The sequence below is a fragment of the Coregonus clupeaformis genome, unplaced genomic scaffold (genome assembly GCF_020615455.1).
Source record: "Coregonus clupeaformis isolate EN_2021a unplaced genomic scaffold, ASM2061545v1 scaf0010, whole genome shotgun sequence".
Taxonomy (NCBI): domain Eukaryota; kingdom Metazoa; phylum Chordata; class Actinopteri; order Salmoniformes; family Salmonidae; genus Coregonus; species Coregonus clupeaformis.
This window is the reverse complement of record NW_025533465.1, coordinates 613568-637650: the sequence shown is the minus strand read 5'-3', so window position 1 is coordinate 637650 and position 24083 is coordinate 613568. Positions and strand designations below refer to the sequence as shown.

Below are 24083 nucleotides of genomic sequence, written 5' to 3'. Positions count from 1 at the left end.
CTAAAGAGCTACCGTCACCCCATTAACCATGATGGCAGAAATTCTGACTGCGCTGAGACCAACCTCTGACTAGCCTTATTTTCATGTGTATATGGGTTAACATGGCCAGTTTTTATTTATTTTATTTTTTACATTGTCATTTAGCAGAAATACATTCAAATAAGAAAGCTTATTTGCTAGGAAGGGTGAAGTCGAGGTGAAATCTGGAAAAGAATGTGAGGGTTGAAACCAGGACAGAACAGATCATTGTCCAGGATTTAATTTACAGCTGGCTCCCCACAGGGGTGGAAGAACCAAGTAACCAATGGAACAGTTCCTCTCACTGCACTGTAGGCAGGCAGGCAGAGGAGATGGTCTGTTATGAACAAGAGTGCACCTCTTATGGATGGGTGTGTCATGGACGTGAGCTGTCTTGAGGGGTTGAGTGGAGGGCAAGGCGGAGGGGCTGCAACCAGTGGTTATATGTTTCAACATGTATTTACACAAGTTGTCTCACATTGTCATATCTCCAAGACTTGTGACATACGAGAGAAAGGTGGATATCAAGTTTCCGCAGAAGTGACCTTGAGTGTCAGACATAAACTCTCATTTGAGGACAATGTTGTAATTTTACTGTATATCATTCAGTATCCACCCAACTTATCTCTGCCTTATCCAATTGTCCAAGGGCAGAACATTGTAAAACAATTCTAAAAGAGGTATGCTTCCCTCCCATTAGAAATAAAACCATGTTTTGCATTGAGATATGATTAGAGCCATATGTTTTCTGGTGTTTGACAGTTAAGTCCTGGCAATTAAATAATGGCAGTCCTCCCAGTTGGTTGGTGATGGATTCCCCTGTAGTCCACAGACGGATGTTTTGCTAGGTGAAGGCCTCGACGTGAAACATCAGACTAGGCTACATGCCAAGAATCTAGTGCTGTCCTCATTTTAACTTTATAGTGCAAGACACTCGATGTCTACACGGCATATGCTTTCCAGCTCTGTCAGGATGGATCACTGGGCCAACAGGCTCTACTGCAGCTGGAAGAACCTGATCTCTCATGTCTCCTCTCCTTTGAGGGAGAAAGGACTCTCATTCCCAGCCAACCCACTGGGCACAAACTAGTTGAATCAACATTGTTCCAATGTAATTTGTCAATGTGTTGTGATGTGGAAAATACATTGGATTTGAAAAAGTCATCAAAACTGTTGTTTTGAGGGTGAAATTTCAATCACAGGATTATGTCATCATGGTAACCAAATTCCAACAGACCAACCTTGTATAAAATATGTAGAATACCTTTAAAACAACGTCAGATCTTCAAAGTTATGTCCACTATTAGAAGAAAAAGAAAAAAATAGGCTGGGCAGCACCTCCTACTGGAGAATTTATATATCTACAGTTACCCTTTGGTCTCCCATCCAGGGTTTTAACCAAGCCCTGCTTCGCTATGTTATTTGTCACTGACTACTACCGATGTGCTATCATGAGAATGATTGTTGAGGGATCTCCACCTGAAAAATGAAATACACTGAACAGAAATATAAATGCAACATGCAACAATTTCTAGGATTTTACAGTTCATATAAGGAAACCAGTCAATTTAAATAAATTCATTAGGCCCTAATCTATAGATTTCACATGACTGGAAATACAGATATGCATCTGTTGGTCACAGATACCTTTAAAAAAAGGTAGGCGCGTGTATCAGAAAACCAGTCAGTATCTGGTGTGACCACCATTTGCCTCATGCAGCGCAACACATCTCCTTCGCATAGAGTTGATCAGGCTGTAGATTGTGGCCTGTGGAATGTTGTCCCACTCCTCTTCAATGGCTGTGCCAAGTTGCTGGATATTGGTGGGAACTGGAACATGCTGTCGTACACGTCGATCCAGAGCATCCTAAACATGCTCAATGGGTGACATGTCTGGTGAGTATGCAGGCCATGGAAGAACTGTGGCATTGTGTTGTGTGACAAAACTGCACATCTTCTGTCAGGTGGAAGGATTATCTTGGCAAAGGAGAAATGCTCACTAACAGGGATGTAAACAAATTTGAGAGAAATAAGCTTTTTGTGTGTATGGAACATTTCTGGGATCTTTTATTTCAGCTCATGAAACATGGGACCAACACTTTACATGTTGCGTTTGTATATTTATTCAGTATAGATTCACTGTTGCTATCGAAGTCATTTCAAAGGGTAGGTTTAACAGAGCAAATTAAATGTGACCATACTTTATCACTCATATAACATCATTGATGCTGTTTAGGCCTATATAGCATTTGCAATGTTATCAACAGTTATTGTTTTATTTCCAGTTTGTCTGCAAATTAATAATTGATATGTTGGATTCACGTCTCCATCTTAACCAAAAATCTAAGTGTGTGAATCTGACAATTTTCCTGTCCTGCTAAGCATTCAAAATGTAACTAATACATTTTGGGTGTCAGGGAAAATGTATGGAGTAAAAACTACATTATTTTCTTTAGGAATGTAGTGAAGTAAAAGTTGTCAAAAATATAAATAGTAAACTAAAGTACAGATACCCCCAAAAATGACTAAAGTAGTACTTTAAAGCATTTCTTCTTAAGTACTTTACACCACTGTTGTCCTCGTTGTTTACATAGGCTGCAGTGGGAGGGACTGAACATGGTGAGATGCTGTGGGGGGTGGAGAGATGGGTTAGTTGGCAGTGGGGATGGTGCACTTTCTGGTTTCAGGTGAAAATAGGATAGGGTGAGATGCTCACCTTACCTGTACTCTGAATTAGTGGCTTAGTTCCTGCTCTTGAAGGACTGTGTTATAGGAAGCTGAATAGAATAGCTGATATCTGAAGAATGCTTTTCCCTGCAATGAGACATATCTGCTTAATCAGCATTCCAGTAGCGGGAGCACTGAGGGCAGCACAATTAGTGACAGTCTCATTAGGCACTTCTGTGGTTCTCCTTTACACAGTTTCGGAAGCTTTCATTCCCCATGGCGGGCTATTCAAGGGCCGGTCACTGAGAGGACTGTGTAAAGGAGAGGACTGTGTAAACTGTGACTGTCAACTCCTATTAATGGTCTCAAATGTAGGTTAGCTTTCTCAGAATCCATGTGAAGGAAATACATCTCAATCCTGGTGTAAAAACCAATTAGCAATGATTATTTTGTAAGGTATTGTAACATGAAATTGAATTGTTACTCTTTCATCATGATGTAGTGTAGTATGATCCAAATCTGTCTGACATAATCTTGATTACATCTGTGTTACCACTCCCTAATACTAAATAAAACACCATTGCTTCAGAAGGAGAGGATAATAGCTGTGTAATTTGCTGTTGGCATTATCATCAAAGCCTTGGCTTCTCCTGCTATCTTACAGTGGGGGAAAAAGTATTTAGTCAGCCACCAATTGTGCAAGTTCTCCCACTTAAAAAGATGAGAGAGGCCTGTGATTTTCATCATAGGTACACGTTAACTAAAGTGGTGAAAAAAAAGTATTTAGTCAGCCACCAATTGTGCAAGTTCTCCCACTTAAAAAGATGAGAGATGCCTGTAATTTTCATCATAGGTACACGTCAACTATGTCAGACAAATTGAGAAAAACAATTCCAGAAAATCACATTGTAGGATTTTTGATGAATATATTTGCAAATTATGTTGGAAAATAAGTATTTGGTCACCTACAAACAAGCAAGATTTCTGGCTCTCACAGACCTGTAACTTCTTCTTTAAGAGGCTCCTCTGTCCTCCACTCGTTACCTGTATTAATGGCACCTGTTTGAACTTGTTATCAGTATAACAGACACCTGTCCACAACCTCAAACAGTCACACTCCAAACTCCACTATGGCCAAGACCAAAGAGCTGTCAAAGGACACCCGAAACAAAATTGTAGACCTTCACCAGGCTGGGAAGACTGAATCTACAATAGGTAAGCAGCTTGGTTTGAAGAAATCAACTGTGGGAGCAATTATTAGGAAATGGAAGACATACAAGACCACTGATAATCTCCCTCGATCTGGGGCTCCACGCAAGATCTCACCCCGTGGGGTCAAAATGATCACAAGAACGGTGAGCAAAAATCCCAGAACCACACGGGGGGACATAGTGAATGACCTGCAGAGAGCTGGGACCAAAGTAACAAAGCCTACCATCAGTAACACACTACGCCGCCAGGGACTCAAATCTTGCAGTGCCAGACGTGTCCCCCTGCTTAAGCCAGTACATGTCCAGGCCCGTCTGAAGTTTGCTAGAGTGCATTTGGATGATCCAGAAGAGGATTGGGAGAATGTCATATGGTCAGATGAAACCAAAATAGAACTTTTTGGTAAAAACTCAACTCGTCGTGTTTGGAGGACAAAGAATGCTGAGTTGCATCCAAAGAACACCACACCTACTGTGAAGCATGGGGGTGGAAGCATCATGCTTTGGGGCTGTTTTTCAGCAAAGTGACCAGGACGACTGATCCGTGTAAAGGAAAGAATGAATGGGGCCATGTATCGTGAGATTTTGAGTGAAAACCTCCTTCCATCAGCAAGGGCATTGAAGATGAAACGTGGCTGGGTCTTTCAGCATGACAATGATCCCAAACACACCGCCCGGGCAACGAAGGAGTGGCTTCGTAAGAAGCATTTCAAGGTCCTGGAGTGGCCTAGCCAGTCTCCAGATCTCAACCCCATAGAAAATCTTTGGAGAGAGTTGAAAGTCTGTGTTGCCCAGCGACAGCCCCAAAACATCACTGCTCTAGAGGAGATCTGCATGGAGGAATGGGCCAAAATACCAGCAACAGTGTGTGAAAACCTTGTGAAGACAAACAGAAAACGTTTGACCTGTGTCATTGCCAACAAAGGGTATATAACAAACTATTGAGAAACTTTTGTTATTGACCAAATACTTATTTTCCACCATAATTTGCAAATAAATTCATAAAAAATCCTACAATGTGATTTTCTGGGAAAAAAATTCTCATTTTGTCTGCCATAGTTGACGTGTACCTATGATGAAAATTACAGGCCTCTCTCATCTTTTTAAGTGGGAGAACTTGCACAATTGGTGGCTGACTAAATACTTTTTTCCCCCACTGTATTTCCAGCTACTGTGTGTAACTAGATCCTCAAATCTGATATGAAGCCACTATTAGATTACAGTTTTTAGCTTGTTCAATTTGGTCCGAAATAGGACAGGGAGCTTTAGTCAGTTACTGGTTGGCAGAGACATGGCAGGATGTCATACTAATACTGGTCGGGTAGCAGACCCATGAGAACTAGAACAGTTTGACTACTTGTTTTGCTATTATGTGTGTTGTCACGTGTTACCGCTCTGACCATGAGGGAAAAACACAGTCGTTTGGCTGTGGCGTTTTTGTGTTTTGTATAAGAGATGGTGCGTCATTGCACACTGATGGACATTGGATAGATCAATATCAAAATAGATAGAGCAAGTACAAACTAGAAGAGAATTAGCCCTCAAGGCCATCATGATAGACCTGATCACATGTTCTGTGCTTATTGTCTGAGGGAAGTTCTGCAACCAAATTGTTTGTCTGGAATCAATTAGATTCTTCACTTGAAAGTTATATTTCATTCAAACCCCATCTGAATTTAGGAATTAAGTGTGGTGTTGGCTTGCTGAATTAAATGCTAGAGCTTTGTGTCTACCCACACAACACGGTTTGTTGCATTTTGTTCATTTTGTGTTGTTGAGGTTAGTTCATGGGAACTGTAATAGTTTTGTTTGTTGAATAATCTATGCCCTTGTGTCAAAGGACTCTCTCTGTATTCCTGTTACATGCTCCTGAAACCCTGGTTCAAGGCTATATGCCATCACGCTTTCTCTATTTTCAAACTTTGTCTTGTACTTGCTTGACACGTGCCTGCGTATCTTCACAGGACTTGAGAACAATTGAGAATTTGAAGTCAGACCTTTGGTCATGTGCAGCTCATAAATTCCTTTTGGAAGGTGAGGTTCAACCCTCTTTGTTATTGAAGACAGGAAATTAGCTGATAATATCATTATTATATACCTCATTAATGGCTTTATGGCAGGTTCACTAACATCCTATTTATTTTTATTTATCTTTTCCCCCACTCAGTTCTGTTGTATTTCATAGGGACAACCTCGAGGGACCCCAACAGCCTATGTCATTTTCTGTTTGTGTCGAGGAACCCCAACAGCCTGTCATTTTCTGTTTGTGTCGAGGAACCCCAACAGCCTGTCATTTTCTGTTTGTGTCTGGATTGAGCTGAGTTATGAAAATGTATAGTTTTATCAAAATGTCACAAGTTAGTTTTACTGAGATATGTAGAACCTATCACTATTAAGAATCACATTTATAGTTACCACTTTTACCAACTCCACGGAAAAGCAAGCAAACATGTTTTGACCAAAACTTCTGAGAATCTTTATCTATTGTTTTGACCAGGGAGATTCTGCTTTTGAATACTTAGAAGCGCCTGTCAGAATGGTCTTATAGACAAATATTGGTATGTCTAGGCCCACCTCTTGTGTGTGTGTGTGTGTGTGTGTGTGTGTGTGTGTATGTGTGTGTGTGTGTGTGTGTGTGTGTGTGTGTTCGTGCCTGGAGCTTCAAGAATGAATTCAAAATACACACACACGCACACACAAAGGGTTAAACCGTAGTAAAATAGATCGTATGAAGACACGCCTCTCGATAGTGTGGCTCTGTATTCCAGAGATCACACCACTCCAAACCCCGCCCTACGCTTCTTGGGCTCCTCCCGTTCCCGCCCACTCCTGGACCACATTGAAATTGGTCTGATGTTGCCAAACATTATTACACTGTCAGGAGCATCCTTGCCTAACCTCTCGTTCCAAGCGCATCTGAATCCAGAACATAAGAGCAGAGGAACGGAATAGCTTGGAAGCAGTGACTTTAAAATAAAACAATCGTTTTAACTTGGTAAAGGAGTAACATATCATAGACATTGTTATAGCTGTATCATAATACCTTATTGAAAGTCAGAGTAAAGTGTAAATCATTTTAACAATTTGTCTGCACACTATGTGGCGGCTGCTGTGCGTGCTGTTGGTGTTCCTGGCTTGCTGTTTTGTCCAAACAAGTAAGTATCTTCTATTCTAACATAGGTCTACTCTAGTGTATTGTCAACTTCTGAATAATTCCCAATTAATTTGGCTTATTTGTTATTTGTACCATTAATGCATAGTGGCAAAGTAAGTCTATTTTTAAACATAGTCTACCTTCTTGTAAAATATTAAGTCTATCGTAAATGGCAATTTTGGATCGATTTGAAATGTTTAAATAGCCCCCTCTCTGACATCGCCTGATGCATCACGATGGGGGAGGGGGCTAGTTATTTGTAGAATGTAGGTCAAATTTGTGTTGCATCTTGAAGAAGCTGCGATAATATTTTGCTAAACAAATAGTTTATTATCACAACACAATGCGCGGGCCATTGTTTCTTTTATTAGTGCACTCCCATTTACCCTTAGATACATTTACATTATAAAAAATGTTCGGCCCATTTGTATGAATTAACTACATTCACTGCCTCTGATTCGTTGTTGGCCATCCGTGGCCAATCAGATTTGAGAATGTGCAAAAAGACGTTTCGGAAAGCCGGTTGTTGAATAGGAGCCGGGCGAGGCATTTTACAGTTTTGCATTATTGTACAATATTTTTTTGGGAAGACAATTATTTTGTTAGTAGGCTATTGTTATTTTAAAGCTATAGTCCTTCATTGCTATTTCAATTTTAGGACTTATAAATTAAAGGGATACTTCGGGATTTTGACAATGAGGCCTTTTACTTCCCCAGAGTCAGATTAACTCTGGATACCATGTGGCCAGTATGAAGGAAGTTAGAGGTAGTTTAGCGAGCCAATGCTAACTAGCATTAGCGTAATGACTGGAAGTCTATGGGTATCTACCTAATTATACTAATTGATTCTGGAAGAATATCTACATACCTAATGAGCTTAGTTCAACTATTGTACCCCCATCAGAACTCAAAATAGTTTTTTCCTCCAATATTTGTAAACAACATAGGCTAAATGTAAACAAATCCTGTATAGCCTCAAAACACAGTTAAAATTAGAATTCTGATATCATGGATGGTCAGTCCTTGCATCCATACTCTAGCTCTGTCTATGAATTTGAGAGAGGTAAAATTTCTTCAGGCCCATCCCTCAGCGTTTTACCAAAAACAGAGGTGGGGTGCTTTAAAGTGCAAAAATCTTCCAAATTCAGGTACAGTAGTTTCCAAATGAATTATTGTATAATTAGGCTACATAGCAAGGCTGCAATAAACTAAATGTGTTCTCCTCAACTGATGCAATAACCAGTCACATTGCAATCTAGACCCTCTGTTGTTCCCTCACATTTTTAACATTTAATTCTCCCCTCACGTTTTTGACCCTTTCATGATGTATTGATGGCCCTATGGCATCATTGTGGTGGGGCCCCCTGAGAATTAAAGGAATCCCTCTTGCCCACCTCCAAAAAGCATGACTTTCATGTATTTCTCTTGAGGCAACATTCCAACGTATTGGTTCAACACCATCTGCCCTGTATGCAATAACTTCCAGTGTTAGTGTTGGGGCCAGTATGGAAATGTTTGGAAAAAAGTGCCAGGAACGTGTTATAACTGGCTCTCACACTCCTATCCATTGACACAACAGAGTTGTGTTGTTGTGAGAGCATCAGCAGTCTGAAACGGTCTGCGCTCATTCTCACACTGTCCATTGCCTTATCAGGTGGAGCGGACATCCCTCATGTTGCGCCATCTGTAACATGCTGATATATTGAGAATGTGACATCGAATGGTGACATCGAATGGGAGACTCACACTGGGAACTTGATTCAAACTCTTTGCAAATAATTAGAAAGAATACCGTTTTTGCCTTGACATTTTCTGAGGGCCTAAATGGAGAATACTGAGCGATAAATACAAGTAGTTGCAGAATGACATGCCCCATCTAAAAAAAATCTGTTCCATCATCTATTTAGAAAGTGGTACTGATTAACACTGTAAGCCTCAGCAAATCACTTTAACATACTGTCTGTGAACCATGTCCATGCCTTCTAATTGTCACATTAAGAGATTTTGACTTTATTAGCCAGCTTCAGCAGCTCATCAAACAGTGGGCAGAGCTGTTTCCTCTCATCCAGCTTGTCCTGATAGGGGACGATAGATCAATTAAACACACCACACATCAGAGGACAGACAAAACAAACAAGTATGCCACGTTTCGTTTATCCCCAAGGTTAATCAGTAAACCTTGTCAGTCTGAGGCTTTGATGGACTGAACTTTAAGCCTAACCAAATGTTATAGAAGGCAGGGCATTTGACTGCATCTGACCATCATTTCTCTCTGGGAATGAGGACAGGTGGATATGATAAAGAGAGAGACGTTGATAGTTTTGAATTAGAGTTCGCAGGTATTAAGCCAATATACTCAACTGGCCATAGAGGGTAAAGGAAAGTGGCATATTTTGTTCATTGTGTGATTTACCAGAACGCAAACTGTTTTCCAAGGGATGACAGTGTGAAATTTGATCACATCTGGGTATTCGCTTATGTTCTCTCTCAGTTGTGCGGGTATTCATTCAGGTGTTGTTTTGCTCTTATTTTGTGGCTTGTCTTGTTCACTCACAAGGGGACTCTATAGATAAGACAACCAGGTTAGATAAGATTAAAGTCACTAATGATAAAAACCTTTAAAGAAAGGGAGTCCACATGGAAGAGGGTCCACCACTACAGCCGCCCATAGTACACTCTTACATGGGGACAGCTGGGTCCAGAACTGGAATAGCGGTAATCTGTTGTGTAGCTGTGGAGACATGGTGAATGAGGACATTGACTTCTCATGTTCATAGTGTTTGTTCACAGAGTTATATCTGTACTAGATGGCCCCATTTAATTTCCATCAACTTTCCCAGATCTGCTGTTGACATCTGTTGAATAGAACGGACCGAAAAGCAACAGAACTGTGCTGTCACAGTTTAAGACCAACATATCTCAGTAAAAGAAATGTAGGCCAAACTATGAGCCTTCTCTTAAATGAGCATAAATTGTTCAATCTTTCCAAATTCCCTTATTTACATCCTTGAAGTAACATGGTACTGCAATTCAGTAGGTATTATTGTTCCTGAAACCAAAACAGTTGGTGAGTAACTAAAGGTTCACCTCACCCAGGAACAGAAAACTGTCCTGTTTTGGTCAGTGAAAAGAGCACCTAGCCCACTATTGTCTCTAGTGTTATTATCATGCGAACCTTCCGCTTGACCCAATCAGCTACCAGTGGTGTGATTCAAGCTCCTCCCTCTGGTCAAGCTCCTCCCTCTGGCTCGTATCAGAAACAGGTGTCCATCCAGTGTTTTGAGGCCTAAGTGCAGGATAAGGAATTCCCAGGGGTACCTGGACTCTGCTGTGAGTGCTCTCTGTGGCCAGGGGCACTGATGTACAGTACAGTGTCTTAATTGGTTCTTCCAGTTCACTAACTAGGGTGATTTAGATAGGGGGTTAGGTGGAGAGCTGTAGGTGGTCTAGAATGTCTTTGTTTGATGGATGAACAGCATTCAGAACTGCATGGAGGATAATTCAGATGTTAAGGAGAACATAACATCAGCCAGTACTGTATGTCTACGGTCTCTTTTCATTTGTCTTCAGTCACCACCACCCAAATACTGACAAAAATCTACGTTCTCCACTACTAATGGCAGGTGTAAATATTAGTGTGTGTGTGTGAATGTGTGTGCATGTGTGTGTGCATGTGTCAGTGTGTTTGAGTTGTAGATTCTCCACATTCCTCCTCTATAGGCAGGTTGGAATTTGCATGTGTATGTGTCTGTACATGTGTAAGTGTGTATGTTGAAAGGGAGAGGGTCATAATGGGCCTCTCTCTCCCATCCCCCTGCTTCTTTGTCAATGTGTTACCAGCATCCCAGCCATAGCCCACTGAACAGCCAGCCCCTCCCCCACTCACTGTCACATATGAATGCACGCTGGGAAACGAGACCCACCAGACACAACCTGCTCTGGCACTTCTGTTTTTACTCTATACATTCTGATTTATGGTCTTTTCAAGTATTTGCCTCAGATAACATCCACAGAGTTACAGAAAACAGACACTTTTTCCTTTTCCTGTGGTTTACTGTGGTGTCAGGATACAGGTGTTCAAAGAATGTGTTGTGTTCTTGACTGACCTTACAGTATGTAGATGATAAAGCACAGCAGAGAATGACCACTGGTGGTCCTATCCTGCTAAGGCTTTGCAGTGCTATTGGCTTGCCATGCAACCCCTCTCGGGAAAGCGTCTGATTTGTGTGCTATGCCAGTTACCCAGAAATAAATAGAACAGCATTTGGTTTCATTCATGAGAGCTTTATTGTCCCATTATACAATGTGTCTGGGGTTGTAAATGTTAGTCAGTTAAATGCTCCATAAATCCCATTTCGATTTTTAGATTTTGTTGTTCACCAGAATGAATAGTCATTGACTGACCATGTGTGTACGTCTATTTTTCCCTCATAGATGCAGAGACAACATGCGGGACCAGGCAGTTCCTGTGTGGGAACGGGAAGTGCATTACATTGAGATGGGTGTGTGACGACACAGATGACTGTGGAGACGGCACTGACGAGCTCCCCAGAACCTGCTGTGAGTAACACATACCGCCATAGCTAATTGGAATACAATAGAGTAATGAACCACACTTATAGTTCAACATCTTTTTCAGTTTCAGTCACTGATGGTTGTTCTCTCTTTTCTGTTGCACCTGTAGTGGCCAGAACATGCAGACCCACAGAGTTTAGCTGTGGTGGCCGTCTGAACCAGTGTGTTCCCAGTACCTGGCTCTGTGACGGCAAAGCAGACTGTGAGAATGGAGCTGATGAGGAGAGCTGTGGTGAGTGGTCCTGTCTTCTCCACTCTCTGTTGTACCCTTCTCCCCTAACTCACCTCCTAACATTTCCCCTTCTCTCATCTACTCTCTCTTTTCCCTCTCAGTCCCATACTTTCCTAACTGATATAAGCCTGACAAATGAGGCTCCACTCTAACACACCTGTCTCTGTTCCTCCCACAGCGCCCAAGCACTGCACAGATAACGAGTTCCGCTGCAGTAACGGCCAGTGTGTGTCGGCCTCCTTTGTGTGTGATGAGGAGTTGGACTGTGATGACGGGAGCGACGAGGTTTCCTGCCCACCCGCCACCTGTAGCTTCACCTCCTTCCAGTGCAACAACTCTGTGTGTGTGCCGCGCCTGTGGGCCTGCGACGGAGACGTCGACTGCTCGGATGGCTCCGACGAGTGGACGCAGAACTGTGGGACGCGGGCCCCTGAGGGTGCCACCAAGCCCTGCTCCACTCGGGAGTTCCACTGTGGCAGCGGGGAGTGTATCCACAGCAGCTGGAAATGTGACGGAGGGTTCGACTGCCTGGATCGCTCTGACGAGACCAACTGTAGTGAGTACATTCTCTCTCTCTTATTACCGTTTTATTACTGTTGTTAGCTATATTTGGTTTAATATTCTCTGTTTCAAGGTTATATGTAAGTTGCATATGGATTTAAGTTGCATATGGATTTCTCACTGACCTCTCCTTCTCTCCATAGGCCGCCTCACTTGCCGCCCCGATGAGTTCCAATGTGGTGATGGCACCTGTATCCACGGCAGCCGCCAATGTAACCGCCAGTACGACTGCAGAGACTTGAGTGATGAAATAGGCTGTGTCAATGGTAGGCTCCTGCCCCACCTTAAGCTACTAACTCTGCTTCTACTACTGTGACCTACTGGAATGGTAGGACTACCTTTGTGTTATACTCACACTCTCCTCTCCTCCACAGTGAGCCATTGCAAGGGCCCCACCAGGTTTAAGTGCCGTAGTGGGGAGTGCATCAGCATGGAGAAGGTGTGTGACAAGCAGCGCGACTGCAGGGACTGGTCAGATGAGCCTCTCAGAGAGTGTGGTGAGCGTGAAGATGGAACATGTACTTAGGGGGAATATTGTTTGGCCTGTGGTTAGCTTCTCACGTAAAATTAGTTGGATGGAAACCCTGGGAATGCTATCTAGCTGTGGTTGCTGAGAAAAAGGAGGAGTTGTGGACTGGTGTGGTGAACTGTCACTTTTCTCTCCTCCCTGCAGACTCAAACGAGTGCCTGTACAACAATGGCGGCTGCTCACACATCTGCAATGACCTGAAGATCGGCTATGAGTGCCAATGCCCCACCGGCTACTACCTGACGGACAAGAAACGCTGTGAAGGTAAAACTCCTTACCGCTATACCTGCATGTGTGTCCACAGAGCCCAAAAGGTTGGCTCAATCGGCAGCCATATTGGATCTGATGTCTGTGCCAATGTGGACTTCAGACTGTACATCCTTTAGGACTAGTGCCAGGCCATGTGGCCATTGATGCCTTTGCCTTAGTTCAATCCTGTATGGCAGTGAAAAGCTGGTGATAGTGGGGTGAGAAGGTCTCTGTCCTGACTGGGCCACTTCCCTGTGGAGCCATGATGACTCAGTGCTGTTACTGTCACACCACCTTTGTCTGACCCTACGCAACTGTTTACCTTATCCAACACTGTGCCAGTTACACAGACGTCATATGTGACATCTGTCCTGTACCTCTTCCCACAGATATCGATGAGTGTGCCAGCCCAGACATCTGCAGCCAGATCTGTGTCAATCACATGGGCAGCTACAAGTGCGAGTGTGAGGAGGGCTACCAGGTCGACCCAGCCACCAAAGCCTGCAAGGCCATCGGTAAGTATCGGACCTAAGAAAGACTGAATGCTTACTTTGCTGAAGTTTATTTTTATATTGTCATGGGTCATGCATTGCAGTAATTGGAACGATACTCTCTCGTCTGATCACACAGGCACTGTAGCCTATCTGTTCTTCACCAATCGCCATGAGGTGAGGAAGATGACACTGGACAAGAGTGAGTACACCCGTGTCATCCCCCGCCTGAAGAACGCAGTGGCTCTGGACATGAACATAGTTGCCAAGGAGATTTACTGGTCTGACCTCTCCCAGAAGAAGATCTACTGGTGAGCAAAGCTTCCATGTTTTCTTTATCCATAGAGCCCTGTTGTAGGCCTATTGCTCCCAGTGATATCTTAATAATAATAATATGCCATTTAGCAGACGCTTTAATCCAAAGCGACTTACAGTCATGCGTGCATACATTTTTGTGTATGGGTGGTCCCGGGGATCGAACCCACTACCTTGGCGTTACAAGCGCCGTGCTCTACCAGCTGAGCTACAGAGGACCATATCTTGATGATGATGATAATTTGAAGGATATATTTTCTCTCTATTTTCCACCCTTCTCCTACAATCCAGCACCTCCATGGACTTGGCTGCAGACACAGCTCAGCACAGAGTTGTGATTGGCAGCGACATCGAGGCTCCTGAAGGTATCGCCTTTGACTGGGTCCACGGCAACATCTACTGGACCGATAGTATCCGCAGCAGCATCTCCGTGTCAACCGCCAATGGGAGCCGCCGCAAGACTCTCTTCCAGAATGACCTGGCCAAGCCCCGCGCTATCGTGGTCGACCCCCACAGCAAGTAGGTCCCACACTGGCTTCAGCAATGAGCATAATAACTGAAACATTGAGTCTACACAGGATATTTATTGAATGATGACATGCTTCAATAAATGTGCTCTCCTGCCCTCCTAGCTTCATGTACTGGACTGACTGGGGAACTCCAGCCAAGATTGAGAAGGGAGGTCTGAACGGAGGAGACCGTGCTGCTCTGGTCACAGACGACATTGTGTGGCCCAATGGAATCACCCTTGGTGAGCCCTTTCATAACTTCCTACCTTTGTTTGTGTGGGTGCGCATGCATAACTGTGTGTGTGTTTCTGCATGGTCACTCTGGTCTGACTAGTTTCTCTTGTCCTCTCACCTGGTCAGACCTGCTGAACCAGCGGCTGTACTGGGTGGACTCCAAGCTGCACACCCTCTCCAGTATTGACGTCCAGGGTGGCGGCCGAAGGACACTCATTATAGATGAACACAGGCTAGCCCATCCCCTAGGCATCACTGTGTTTGAGGTGAGCGCCAAAATCATAACTTTAACTTTCAAATGAGGCACTATGAAAATTAAGTCTGAAAACAACCAAATATTCTATATGTTTATGCAGAGATAAGAAATGTTATAATGGAGTATTGTGTGTGTAGGAAAGAGTGTTTTGGACAGATGTCAGCAATAATGCCATTCTGAGTGCCAACCGTGTGACGGGCAGGGACATCAAGCCTGTGGCAGAGCACCTGGCATCCCCAGAGGACATTGTGTTGTACCACAACCTCAAACAGCCAACTGGTATGTATCAAGTCTCTCAGCTTTTAATATTCCCATTGTTAGTTAGATCAGTAGTTTGTATATGCAAGAGTAGCCATGGAGTTAGGCACTAATGTGTTTTGGCATGATGGTTGCACCTCAGGGATGCATTTTATTCAAAGTGTTATTTTTGTGTCTGGAGCCTCAGACTACTACAATTAAGTTACACTGCTGCAGTAGCATAGCAATAGCAATGTGCTTTCTATTGAGACAAACCAGTACCCAGACTTAATCCCCTCCTCCCCTCTGCCCCACTCCAGGCAGGGACTGGTGCAAGGTGGCCAACGGAGGCTGTGAGTTCATGTGTCTGGCAGCCCCCCAGGTGGGCATACATTCCCCCAAGTACACCTGTGCATGCCCTGACAACATGCTGCTGGCCAAAGACATGAGGAAATGTGTACCAGGTATATATCTAGCTAGCACCCTAAGCCTCTCTATGTAGTATAACACAGGGGAAATATATAATCCCTTGCTTCCTGTATAATCTCTAACCTAAGTGTTTTCTGTGTATTCACCAGCTGCACCAACACCTGCAGCTCCAGTCAAGCCCAATGTTCCAGCCACCAACCCCCCACCCCCACCGGCACCCGCCCGCACCTCCCCTGCACCTCCAGCCCGCGCCACCACTAAGGCCCCCATCATCACTACCACAGTTACACCTGCACCTCCCCGCACTACCAAGCCTGTGCCACGCAACCCCCAGCCTGCCCAGCCAGATAAACCCAGGATCCCCCAGGCCCATACTACCACAGTGCCTCAAGTCACCACTCAGGGTAAGCATGAGTTGAATGTGTGCTCTCACTAAATGCAGTAGTTATCAGCAATGAATATATATTTTTAAAGATTAAACTTTCCTGGAACGTCGTACTTTGACAGGATGTATCATTGATCTAAATGTTTCTTGTTTTTCCCTTCAGACTTCCGCCATGAATTTGCTGCTCTACCCACAGTCCCTTCAACCCCTGCAGCTTTATACATTGCTCTGCCTATAGGTAAGTTGCTTTAACATCACTGACTTAGACACACAGTTAGTTAGAATTATTCTTACACACACAGTTAGTTAGAATTATTCTTACACAACAGTGATGTTAAAACCCCACTTTAGCATCAACAAATCCCCTCTAACCCCTCTCTCTCTCTCTGTCTCTCAGCCATTGTGTGTCTGGTGGCCTTTGGTGCCGCGCTGCTGTGGAGGAACTACAGGCTGAAGAACACTAACACCATTCACTTTGAAAACCCAGTCTACCAGAAGACCACTGAAGACCAGGTGCACATATGCAGGAGCCACAGTCCAGATGGCTACTCCTACCCACCGGTAAGAGGCCAATCTGTCATACACAGTCAATCTCAATGTCACTTGGAGTATGCTAGTGTTTTTGAAGTATTAGCATGGGGATATGTAGCCTATGGTATGTTGTAGCTGTAGTTCAGTGACCTAATGTATTCATCTTTGTTTCCTTCCCCTCAGAGACAGATTGTGAGTCTTGATGATGAGGCTTGACAGTCGTACTGACGTTCCCTGCCAACACAAACGCTTTAAGAGGAGAGAGCAGAGGAGTAAGAGAGACATGTTATATAAGCTACCTGGACAATCTTTTTTTTTTTTACCTCACAACCTCAAAGACATAAGAAGCCAGAGAAAGTGTCATACCGCTGACCAAATCACTGTGTGCTCAAAGACAAATGGAACCTCTGGATAGAAAAGCAGGAAAAGGAGGAAGATTTCCCATCCAGACTTTCTTGCCCATTTGTGCACAATCCAGAGCCATAAGAGACCATCAACTCATCTCCACCAAGCTTGGGTTTTATTGGCCCATTATACACTATAGTATTTTTTCTCAGAGACAATTTGTCTGAACTGTGAAATATCTTACAAATGGAGGACTCTCCAGAAGTTGAACCATGAAAGAACAGTAATGTAATTGTAATATTTGAGTGTTTTGTGAAGAAGTGCCCTTGATATATGAGGTGACTGCAACTTTATTGAACACCACTTAGAAATGAGAAAGTTCTCTCTTTCTTGCTACGTAGAATTCAGAAATGAGGGATTGTAAATAACGTAGGTATTTATTGACAAAATGTTGAGAAATAATGAGCGGATCATATCTTGTACTATGTCTAGACTAATTTCTTTGTTCCTAAATTGTTTTAATAACAAAATCAGACTGAGCCACTTGTTGAAATGAAACCCTTTGATACTGAATGTCGTCTTGAATTCTATACATGTGCCAATTTAACCTCTATATCATCACCAGACAGGGATAAAGTCAAATCATAGCTTTTTATACCAATCGTCCACATTGCCTCACTAGTGGAGCACTATCCAAATGGACGGTTAGACACACTAACGCTTATACTGTATGTCTATGTGCCTTGGTAACACTATTACTGTGGGAACATTCAATTTCCCTTTTATGGTGTTTAATTGCAAGCCAAGAGAGTAGATTTAGGACAGTCTGTCCAAGATGTATCTTTCTCATTTTCTCCCTTGTCTAACTTTCTGTCACCCCCTCCTTCTCTTTCTGTCACCCCCTCCTTCTCAAGCTTCCCGTTCTCTCAGCCCAACCGTGTGAGAGCAGTATATAATTGTGTAATTCTTCCATGACAGAAAGCCTTAAAACATTGGGTCATGGGACCATGTGACCATTGGAGCCATGTTCATTTGACTGTGTCATGCAACAGTAGTACACAGACTACACTCTTAGAAAAAAGGGTGCTATTTAGAACCTTAAAGGTTCTTCAGCTGTCCCCATAGAAGAACCCTTTGAAAAACCCTTTTTGGTTCCACGTAGAACCCTTTTGGGTTCCATGTAGAACCCTTTCCACAGAGGGTTATACATGGAACCCAAAAGGGTTCTACTTTGAACCAAAAAGGGTTCTACTATGGGGACAGCTGAAGCCTTTTTTTAAGAGTGTAGCATCTTCATGTCTTCATTCAGGTTCAGAAACATAAGTTGCCTTTTAATGGTTTTCACAGCATTGTTTACTGGAGAGAGTTTTATGTAGATTTATTTGACTAAGTAAAAACTGATTATGATAGTTCTAGGTATTGGAATAGAAGCCGTCCAAGTGCATTATATATCATGCTGATAACCTTTTAACCAGATGATTTATTCAAATACTAAGGATGGTGCTGAGGTGGCTTTAGGCCACAATGTTTCACATGTCTTTCTCTGAGATCAGAGTGAAATTGTGTCTAACTGTTTACAATTAAATGTGTTTGACATTGAGGATGTGACAGTGTTACAGGCATTACACAGAGAGCCAGTTTGGGGTAATTACATATGGCCTAAGCCTAACAAAGACATTATTGTTGAGTCAGTGAAAGTGTTTGTTTATGTTTATGAACGTTTTTTTTTATGTGGGGTTGGGGCTAAAGAGATTGTTTAATTCAATAGCCATATGAAACAAATCCAGAAATGTGTGTTAACTAACATCAACAGTGCAGATCATGAATATATAAATATTATATGTTTATCATGTATATGTAAATATTTGTAAATTCTTCTGGTCATGATGTCCCAGTGTAGAATTTGTACACCGTTAAACCTTTGATGTACATAAATAAATGCTTATATTTATTTTAGAATCATTACACTCTGATTGGTACTTTGCGTATGCCTGAAGTTTTTGTCTGACAAGCCTTTTTGTGTGATGGGTGTTAACATTTGTAATTAATTAACTGATGTGTTATACATACACAAAATACATATTACAAGTTAGCTGTGTTAATTGTGTTTACTGCCTTTGGTTTTCCATAATTAATCAATATTGAGATGCTTTGGCAGTTTCAAAATAGTCACCTTTCACATAGATCTATTATATATTTTTTATCATTTCATCATATTTTTTGAATTAATTTGAGAATAAAATATTTTCAGAATTCAATTTCTTTATCCTTTTAGATAATAAGGGCACTACCAGTGGCCATTACATCAGCAGAATGACAGTCTGTTGAATAACACAACAGTTCTGTAATTCCTGGCAGAAGCATGGAAGATATAATGTATTTATTTATGAAATTGAATGATTGTAAATACACAAATCACAGAGCTGTTTTATATTTCCGGACTATGTTGATTTATTGTGTTTAATTATATGGACTCAGACCACTGAACTTTAGTGTGAGCTTGTTTTAGTCTTCAATAAAGAAAAAGGAGCACTCTGTTTCTGCATAGATCTGATTATTTATTGACGGGACATAGGCCTACTTTTTGTTCAAGCTGGAATGAAGTGTGTATGGGTACTTTCTTTCCATATGTAGACTGCAATATCTCATCTTCATGTCATATTGCCACAAGCTTTCTGGTCTACAAAGTCACAATGACACCAGTTTATGTCAAAGCTACTGCACAAGAACACTTCAAGAGAACACTTTTCATAGCACAAATCTCCAACTGAAACAATTTAGCAGATTGTGTGGCAGCCTTAAAAAACTGTGTCCAAGAATAACATGAACAGCATCCAATAAATAAATTAGGTCTCAGGCTCTATGGCTCAGGTCAAACCGTCCATGTGTCCTGGCAGCAGGCCCCCTACTGCAGACAAAGTTCAAGGCTTTGAAGGGGAGATAAATGATAACATACCAAGAAAACACACATTCACACACACATACACACACACACACACACACACACAGTCACGTCCGTACTTACGCATATACAGTAAATACATAACAAACATACAAACACATACAAACACACATAAACCTCCATTCCATTCAGGATGTGACTCTGGCTGCCATTGAGGAAAATGAGGAGAGTATCCATCCTTTTTAGACTGTCATGGGTGCTAACTTACCTTGGACACTAGATTATCATGTTACAGTAGGACAATACTGCACACACTTAAAGACACAGTAGATGTTGGGTTTGGATCACTGGCTGAATAATGTTAACCAGCTGTCAGTAACTAGGACACTTATTCAACTGGATATTTGGCCTCCTTTTGTTTGATTACTTTACTTGTGACATTCATCCAAACAAATAACTGCTCCCCCCGAATATGACTTCATTTCCTAACACAGTGTCCTAGACTGGTTGTTTTTGTTGGCATGAGGCATTTTTCAAGCAAAGAACCTAGGGTTGTCCTTAATCATTAACATATCAACATGAGTTTAGTACAGCTGAACTGGAGCTGGAGTTTATTAGAGGTACAGCAGAGTGTAAAACTGTAACAAACTATCAATATGGGCAGTATTCTTTATACTGGTATTCAAACAGATTGGTGTAATAAACAGTTTATATCGTCAGTGGACTTAATATGCAGTACATCCTATCTATATGGAAACATATTACCCATACTATCTCATTTTAAGTAAACATTACAGAAGAGATAAATGGTGAGGCCATCCTTATGTATTTTGTGTACAATGAATATCTGCCAATATTCTATGCAGAGGTTGGACGTATTCACTTTTCCCAGAAGGGGAAGCAGTGGGTGGAAATGAGGACATGGGCCAGGGAAGGACACTGCTTGCTTCTGAACCCTGTTGATGTTTTGTCCATTGTTTACCTATTTCAGTGACTCTACATCTTTAGGTGAGCCCTCTTGCGTAATGATGACATGATACAGTATGTCATTCTACACATCAGAGAGCTTTGATTAGTAGTTTTGCTTCCAGCAAAATTCTTCATCCCATCTTGATCTATTTTCTTCAGATGAAGACAATCTTCATCTAATTTTTAACTCCAATTAATACCAGGTCAGGTGAGAAAAACTCCTGGGCCTACGAGGTACGCTATAATGAAAGAATACATAACTGACAAAGTTGGTCAAAGTGTGGTTGGGTTGATCCACCAATTCGGTGCCTTTTGAGATGTGTAACTTGGTAAAAAAATAAAATTGTTTGATTTCACCTAATTTTAACATTCTGCCATAAAGAGCACATGTTCAACTTAATAAAAAACAAGTTTTCCCAACATTAATGGTTTTTTTTAAAGCTTATTTCTGTTTGTAAAGTGCTTTCATGTGATTTTGTGTGTTTTAATGTTTTTTTATGGTTCAATAAAAAAAGGACTATAGTAAGTGCCTATTAAGTGCGAAATAAAGTAACAGGGTTGACCGTAACAGGGTTGACGATTTCATCTTAAATTAGCCATACATCCCCTTGTGACAGGGGAAATGGAAGCTTGTTGTGTGCCACAGGGAGGGGCAATTGAATACAAGCATCAGAATTTTGTTTTACATTGTTAAAACATTTCTAGCTTGTTTATCTATGGGTAACAGGGTTGACATGTTATGCTCGACCCACTCAGTTTTTTCCACAAAACACCAGAAAATGGCCAAAAAGAGTAGAACCAACTGACCTTCTTTTACGCTATGATTTGACTATTAGATGTTGAATGGTTCTTTAGATAATTTTTTTAAGTAATAGTTTCACCATATTAAAACGAGAGATCAGTTCACGTAATAGGGTTGACCTTAAAATGAGGGACAGTGTTTTTTTTTCTATTTGTATTATTATTAATCACTAATCACATTAAATAAATATTAATCTTCAGAAATGACTTTGTCAAAGCAGCAAAATAACAATTTACAGTGATGGTGAAAACTTGGAGAAATGTTAGGGTTAAGTGGTTTAAAATCTTCCTGAAAGTCACAGAGGGTGCACGGAGGGACATGTCAAAGCACTGAATTTTGTCTTTATTCATTTAAAAATCGGATTTATTGAATTCTCCATGTGGTCTATGTTAAAGGACACTTCAATGAATATATCAGGCTTTAAACATTTAATATTGGTGCACAGTTTCTACTGAAAACATAAAAGGGATGCAAAAAGGCACTCATTTCGTGCAACGACCCAGTTATACTGCTGTCCCTTGGCTATCACCTCAGACCTCAAACAAACACCTTCCTCCTTTCTGAATCCCACTGCAGCCACACTCCCTAGAGCCCTCCAATACCTGGTCGACTATTCAAGACATGACCCAGGGAAGGAGGTGGATGAAGCTACTTAAAGTCAATCATCATTCCAGAAACATTCTCTTTATCTCAGGCACTATTGTTTGCTTTTGGTGGGATTTGTTATTATCTGACAGACTCGTTTGACAGTGGTGATAAACTACATAGATTGGCAAAGAATTGCAGTGTAAACTTAACTGATGTTTTATTGGGGGGCCCAGGGAGATGAAGACATGACTCAGAGTAGCTAAGTACAAAGAGCAAACAGCAAAGAGAACATGAATGATAATTGATGCCATGTAACACCAGATACAAGATTGTTGTTTGAAAGGATGTGAGTAAAGACCAATTCAGAGGTCAGAGCCACAGGAATGTTGAGGTGACAAACAGAATATACTGAGAGAATTAGGACATAACGTATATATATATATATATATATATATATATATATATATATATATATATATATATATATATATATATATATATATATATATATATACGTATTTATAACCTTTATTTAACTAGGCAAATCAGTTAAGAACACATTCTTATTTACAATGAAGGCCTACCAAAAGGCAAAAAGGCCTCCTGCGGGGACGGGGGCTGGGATTAAAAATAAAAATATAAGACAAAACATACATCACGACAAGAGAGACACCACAACACTAAATTAAGAGAGACCTAAAACAACAACAACGTAGCATGGTGTGGAGACGAAACAGATTCACGGAAGATGGTGAAGCGGATGATGAAGTGGAATCCGAATCCAATGGCGGTAGAATCAAGGAGAATTGGAGTATTGTTCAAAAGAATGGAAAACGGAGCAAAGTAGGGTACAGTGATGAGAATGACCCTTCCTATCTAGTAGGAGTACGGTTTGTTAATAAGGAACAGCTGAGCAGAGTACCAATCTTGAAGAAACCAATTGAGTTATCCAAACTGGTGGAGAGAGTGCTGGGTAAAGTGAAGGATGTGAGGATCACGAGAAGCGGGCTTGTTTAGATTTTTTGTGATTTTGTGGATCAGAAGGAACATGCGTTGTGTCTTAATTGATTTGATATGTTTGCAGTGTTGTGTGTGTCGCTTCGGAACAGGGCACCCCTTAGTTTCGGTCCCTTATGTAGGTTATGTCCGGCGTTTCGTGGGAAGTTGATTTGGAAGAGATTAAAAATATTCCTGGAGTGATTGAAGCACATCGGATGAATCGAGTGGTGAATGGGGGAAGGGTTTATCTGTTCTTTCGTTTTTTTAAATGGAGTCTCTCCCTAATTAAGTGTGGTTAGGGTATATTAACTACAGAGTTAGAGCATTTACCCCAAGAACAATGCAGTGTGAACATTGTAAAGCTTTTGGTCATGTAGAAAGTGTTTGCAGAAGGGAGAAGCCGAGATGTAAAGATCATAAATGTATTATGTGTTATAAAAGTGAAGAAAATGTGACATGTTGTAATTGTGGTGGGAATCATGAAGCCACATCTTCTGAATGCCCCACAAGGGTAAAGGAGAATGAGGTGGCCAAAGTCAGGGTTGTACCGAACATTTCATATGCAGAAGCTGTGAAATGGGTTGAGAGTTTGAATGTTGCACAAGTAGAGTCCATGGTAGTGGATAGGCCTTCACTGCAGGCTGCAGGGGTTGTCTTACGTCAAGATGATCCTGACATTTTAAAGGTTAAAAAGCTGGACTTTGTGGCCTTTATCACAATGGTGATAAATAGCACTGCCAAGGTGGAGAAAAGATCTAGGAAGATTGAAATCATTGTGACTGCGGTGGAGCGGTTCCTGGGGCTGAAAGATTTCACAGCAAAGGAGTTACATGGAATATGAGCAAAAGCCGTACCACCTTCTCAGATCCTAGAGCCTGAGAAGGGAGATATGGAGAAC

At 41.7% G+C, this 24083-nt stretch overlaps 1 protein-coding gene across 1 annotated transcript; it reads left to right on the top strand.

The window, feature by feature from the left end:
* The first annotated feature begins 6767 nt into the window (after nucleotides 1-6767).
* LOC121551043 (low-density lipoprotein receptor) lies at nucleotides 6768-17498 on the top strand. Its single transcript, XM_041863568.1, has 18 exons — nucleotides 6768-7048; nucleotides 11482-11607; nucleotides 11732-11854; nucleotides 12033-12410; nucleotides 12559-12681; nucleotides 12790-12912; nucleotides 13089-13208; nucleotides 13583-13708; nucleotides 13824-13995; nucleotides 14291-14518; nucleotides 14632-14750; nucleotides 14869-15008; nucleotides 15136-15277; nucleotides 15556-15699; nucleotides 15814-16068; nucleotides 16213-16287; nucleotides 16447-16610; nucleotides 16764-17498. Exons 1-18 carry the CDS (start codon nucleotides 6991-6993, stop codon nucleotides 16794-16796), a joined length of 2649 nt encoding a protein of 882 aa, XP_041719502.1. The 5' UTR covers nucleotides 6768-6990; the 3' UTR covers nucleotides 16797-17498.
* The last annotated feature ends 6585 nt before the right edge of the window (nucleotides 17499-24083 follow it).